Here is a 5,968-nt window from a genome sequence, read left to right as displayed (position 1 = left end):
CAGCCATGTTCCAGCTTGGACTTTGGATGAGTCACACCATGTGTCCTCCTGTGTTTATTGTAGGGAAAAAAAACTGATTTTGTTTCCTCATCTACTGGTGCCTCCTGAGTTCTTCCGGCGTCTCCTGCCTCTCCCCCTCTCATCCAAGGTCACCTGGGCACTTGTCCAAAAGACCGACCCCACATCAGGTGACGGAGTCAGCGAGAAGCACAGTTAATGCCACACAGGCCTGGTGGGGTTTTAGGAGACTGGCCGAGGGGGAAAAGATGCTGAGGAGTCCAGTCAGTTGCCGTCTGGCCCAGGGGGTTTCAGCACCACGGACAGCGCACAGCCTCAGCAGCACCGCTCTATTATTAATGCTTTTGTTTATGATTTCCAGAAAGATGCACCTGACTGAAACATTTATGCAAGGATGACGTCTCCCTCAGTATGTATGCAACCTGCAACAACAATAGGAGGAAGATTTCTATGCGGTGATATTAGACTTGGAGATCACGATTATCCATCTTGTAGTTGCCTCGGGGATTTATGTAATTTACTGAACCATTCTACTGGTGGTTGTTTGGTCACCATTCAAAAGTGCGGTAGTTAACTCATTTTTCCATTTGTCACCAATTAACCTCGCCACGGGCGCCGTGGACACCATTAAAGTCGCTCTGAGGGTGTTTCACGCATTTGAAGGCCCGAGGGCCACTGGTCATTGGTCCACGGGACCCTCGGGCATCTCAGGCTAAAGCAGCCGCCTCCTTCTCTGCCTCAAAAGCGCCACACGGCATTGAGTCCGACGACTTGGCGGACTGCAGAGAGTCTGGCGTTCGGAGCAGAAGAGGAGGAAGAAAAAAAAACTTTTGGTCCGGAGGAAAAATGTCAAGAGTCTAATGGGCGGTCAGCTGACGCGGAGCTAAAGTGATCATCGACTGCGCAGGCTATGGGTTATCGATAAGTGCAAAAAGGAACGCGTTGTTGCCATTAATTATTTATATATTAAAGCGTCGCGGATGCGAGAGAGACGCCACAGCGGCGAGCATCTCCCGCTCTGAGCCCGAGGAGTCCAGCGGCGGATGATGTCCCGACGCGAGAGCGTTTCCAGAGGAGTCGAAGGAGAGGACGAAGGAGGATGAAGACGGGCGGAGAGGGATCGGGACCGGCAGAGGCGGAATATAATGAAGTTGAGTGGGAAAGGACTGTGCACCGTCTTCTCCAGCACTCTCCTCTTCGTGTGCGCCCTGAGCGAAGTTGTCGTTGGATTAAGATGCGTCTCGCTGGGATCTACGGTCAAAGCGCATTTCCACCTGGGCACCGCGGCCGGCGCCTTCTACTCGGGGCTACTCGTGGGCATCGGCCAGGTGCTGCTGGGCTCCGCGCTGCTCTGTTGCACGGAGAAGCCCGGCTGCAGGAATTTCTTCCTCCTCGGCGTGGTGGTCTTCCTGCTGGGGGTCCTCACCGCCTTCTCCGGCGCCGTGGTGGACGGGGACACCGCTTCTCTGGTGGAGAGGAAGTACTCCCACTACTGCTTCCACCCGCTGGCCGTGAACCCCGCGTGCGAGCAGCTGAGGGACTACCAGCGGAGCCTGGTCGTCTCCACCGTCCTCAGCACCCTGGAGTGCCTGCTGGGGCTCATCCACCTGCTGGTCATCAAGCGGTACAAGGCGGCGCAGTTCTCCAGGAGCAGACAGTGCCAGCGGCAGCGCGGCGCGATCATCTTCAGCGAGGAGAGGGACTGCTCCTCGGCGGATTTCCAGCCGGTGTCCTACATCAATTTGGGTGTTTTTAACGTGTTGGACGAGACAGGAGCGGAGGTGCAGTGCGGGGGACACCCGTCCGTCGAGCTGCCGGGCTACTCGCCCTCGGACCCGGAGCTCAACCACAGCTTCCCGTTCTCGTACCCGCTGCCCAGCGAACTGCCGCCCGCGTACGAGGACATCTTCCCCGCAGAGGCATGCAACACATAGCCGCTCCGGAGCAGCGCCGGCAGTGCTGTGACAATCAGGGACTTTAAGCGAGCCTCCCAGTCCTCCCAGCAAAACCAGTAAGTTACAGAGGAAGACGGCAGGAGCGGGTTTTAAATCACCCGGTTCCTTCTCATTCTCATATATGCCACATAATCCGCCTGATAGATTATCAGCAGACCGGTGACCAAAGTGAGAGAGAGAGAGAGAGAGAGAGAGAGAGAGAGAGAGAGCAGGCACATCAAGGCCCATAAACGCATCAGCTTGCTAGTATAACAAAGCAGAGTTTGTGTTTTGAATGTGTGCTGTTAACATTTTTACGTGTGAATAAAAACTATATTTAACCTCATCCGACGTCTAGTTTAGATTTTGGAAATTGCAAGAATTCAGCCCAATCTTTTTACTCCATGAGTTGAGATAATCAGTGAGGCGCTCATGTTGCACAGTGCAACTCACCAGGACACTGTTCAGAGGCAGCGCGGGGGGGAGAATGGCGTTAATACAGGATGCCGCATTCCCCACAATGCACCTGGCAGCATCTTCCATTAGACACCAGGCTTCGGACCTGCTGTTTATAAAGCACGTCTCCTGTGGCCTCCAGTTGTTTGAGCGACAGCAGACAATGTAACTGTTCACAAAGCCAGAATTGACACACGGCAAAGTGAGCCTGACGTGTAAAATGGGATAAAGTTTCAGTTTGGTCAAAGGTCGCACAGCGGAAGAACAAAATGATTCATGAAGCTGTTATCAGAGATAATGAGGGCTCAGGAGGAAGCTGGCGGACGGGTTGCACCTGAACACACCGTTCGCCCATAAACAGCAGAAGGGGCAACGATAGGAAATCTTTATTTCACAACTCCTTTAATGCACCGTCAGATGCAGCAGGCTGCCCGGCTGCGATACAGCTCCGCTTCTCATATGGTTCCCTTTAATATGATTGGAAACAAGTCCAGTACACACACGCAGCCACACGGGTTCTCAGCACGCATCTCCCCAGACCATCGAAACCTTGCAGCCCCGCTGTTACTAATTTCACTTACCTTCAGTGGATTTGGCCGACATCATCGCGTCTCCTCCTTTGGCTGCTCTGTGGCAAATGCATATGAAATGGTTCTGGTTCCCTCCAGTCGGAGCTCTCAAATGATCATCCACAGCCAAATGTCTCTCCAGGGGCGTTTGGACTGAAAACTTTGCTTTACGGGATCAGAGTAATAATCCTCCTCTTATCCTTTTCAAACTGTGTGCTGATGCTTTCCACGTACTCATTCTACTTAGCCTGGGATCTCTGTGCCAGAGCTCACTGCCAGATAATAAAATAAAAGAATCCTTCTGCTTATTTTGTCCAAAAATGATAAATACCATGAACAAATGCAGCAATGCCGTCTTTACATTAACAACATTAACTCAGCAGCCTCTGACTGAAGCAACGAGCTCAACGGCTCCGTGCGACTCACCTGCTGTGGTCGTGCACTCGCAGCGTCTTCTGACCCTTTTGAAGCAAAGGGCAAATCCAGCAGCACAAATAAGGAGTGCGTCCTAGACAGAAGCAGGTGTGAAGCACAGACAAGCTGCATGAGGAAGCTGGGCACCGTTACCTCCACAGAAAGTAGCTGGGAAGGTGTGTGCCCCCTCTCTAACCCCACAAGAGAGTGGGAGCAGATGCTGTAAAGCAATCCTGGCTCTGTTCCATATTTCTATGATACATGCTTCTTATTACTTATGATAAATGACCAAACATTAAACAGCTGAAGTCCAAATAAGACAGGAAAAGCCAGTGTGAATAAGCATTTTCGGTTTTGCTCCACTGCTTCTGAATAGGATCTTTAGGAGGATGAATATAAGATAAATAAAGTCCAGATTTATATGGTAATATAAACTCCAGATGAATCTGCTGTCTGATGAAACTATCAGCCGTTCTATTAAATTACCAGATTCATAACTGCTTTTGTTTGCATTCAGGCTTATTGGACTGGAGATACTGTCTTCTGCTTCTATTTTCCAGCTGATTATCTGGTCAAGATAAACACATATTTCATACATTTTCAGAATATTCAAGATCTACTTTCAAACTCTGCATTTGCATCTTCACACAATGCAGATGCAACACTGAATATTAAACTTATGGGAAACAATCGTGCAAATGTACAGCCCAGAGAGGTTTTTGTGGCAAACACAATTGTTAGAGATACACTTAAAAATCACTGATATTCACACTGACTGCGTCATACAGACAAAAACATATATTTCATTTCTGAATAATACAGAAAAATTAAGTAATAGCTTGTTTGTATTGTAATTTACACTATGTAAAACTATAGAAAGCAACAGATCACACTACTCACAACTGTCACAAAGGGCAATACAACAATGTATTACAATGTCAGCGTCTACAAATGCAGATGTTTCAAATTCAGAGGTCTTTTCTGCATTTATGCTGCTTTTATTTGTGACCTTTGGCAAATAATATTTAATCCTTTAACATAATTTGTATTATACTTAAATATTCAAAGTTTCTGAAAGAAAGTCTACCAGGAATTTACAAAATTCGGCTTTTCATTCAACCAATACAAAGTTATTGGATTCAACTAATAATATATGTAGCAAAAAGAGTACGGCAATAAAAGTTCTAGTTTTAATAAACATCTACAAATAAAGATAGAAGAAAGAAATATTTTTACTTGTTTTAACTGTGGTAAAATGTGAAAAATGTATTGACACAGTTAAAGTGTCCAAAATTATTATTATTGATGAAAATGCAACTTTAATTAAGTCTAGGTCGTTGCTCAGGTTTGACAGCTAGTTCAGCAAAGTAGTTGCTAGTTATAATACAAGTTATGTGTTGCTATGGTAACTGTCAGCGATTTCATACCCTATAAACCAGTAACACCAGTTTAAATGCCCTGACGCTACTCCCAGCCGGATTCCTGTTACCCAGAATGCTTCACTCTGCTCCCTCTCCTGCCTGCGTGCCTCCGCTCCAACGCGTAAAAGAAGCAGAGATTAACTTTGCTTCGAACCCGACGCCCGTCCAGACGAACGCGCCTCTGCTCTGCGGTTCTTAACAAGTGTCGCCCGCCTGTTGACTGGAAAGAAAACCATTTCACAATGAACGCACTCGGCCGTGCATCCAGGGAGGCGACTGAGCCTGGATCCACTTTTCCAGTAATTCACACATTCACACATTCATAGTGACAACGGGCCGCTGTCAGCTGTCACCGACTATGGAGCCGTCGCACGAGAGGAGACGGGAGGCGAACGTCGGGCTCGGAGGCCCTGAACCCGCTGACCTCCGCTCGCATGCCTGTTTGATCGCTGTTAATCACCTTAAGCCTTCATTTCTCTATTGCTCAATGAGTTGTTGGCTCACGATGTCCGCGGGAGAAGCTCCATATTATGATAAGTAATCAGGCCCGGGGTTGTAATGTAGGACAGCCTATTATCTTTAGATCTGCATTGTCCGTGGCCTGTGGGTTCTCTCTCTCTCCTCGGTGGATGACCCTTTGTTGGACGGCAGTGCTGCATTAGTGTAATGACAGCCTCCGGCCTTGGTCACACGAAAGTAAAAAAAAAAAAAAAAAAAAACTCAAAACGCTGACTTGCATCTCAGAAGTTCTTCACTCTGAGGAATACAAAGGAGGGCGACTGCACGGGTGATTACACTGCAGATATGGGGGTGATTGATGTACGTGGACAGGAGCGTTGGGCCCTGAGGCGCAGGAAGCGGGATCACAAGTGTCTCTGCCGCTTCCTGCTTTAGACAATTGGCTCATTAGCGCGTAATAACTTTAAAAGTGGCGACGGCGCTTCGGTGGCCGCACTGCTAAGACACAAGCACACACTCGTATTCCTCCAGTCCTTTTTCCGCCTCATCTGCATACTCGCCCCAATCTGTGTCAAGGACAAAACTAGCAGCCGTACTTATAGGACAAAAATCAATACCCCCTAAAAGCCTTTCATTAGATACATATCCATTTGTGCGCGTGCAGCTGCCAGCGAAGCTGCGTCTGGAAAAGCTCCAG

General features: G+C 48.4%; 1 protein-coding gene across 1 annotated transcript; it reads left to right on the top strand.

Moving 5' to 3' along the window:
• The first annotated feature begins 359 nt into the window (after positions 1-359).
• On the top strand, positions 360-3,888 carry LOC114865002 (transmembrane protein 271-like). The gene has a single exon (XM_029166011.3). It carries the CDS (start codon positions 1,164-1,166, stop codon positions 1,950-1,952), a length of 789 nt encoding a protein of 262 aa, XP_029021844.1. The 5' UTR covers positions 360-1,163; the 3' UTR covers positions 1,953-3,888.
• Positions 3,889-5,968: the final 2,080 nt, after the last annotated feature.

The sequence above is a fragment of the Betta splendens genome, chromosome 10 (assembly GCF_900634795.4).
Source record: "Betta splendens chromosome 10, fBetSpl5.4, whole genome shotgun sequence".
Lineage (NCBI taxonomy): Eukaryota > Metazoa > Chordata > Actinopteri > Anabantiformes > Osphronemidae > Betta > Betta splendens.
This window is presented reverse-complemented; position numbering and strand designations above follow the sequence as displayed.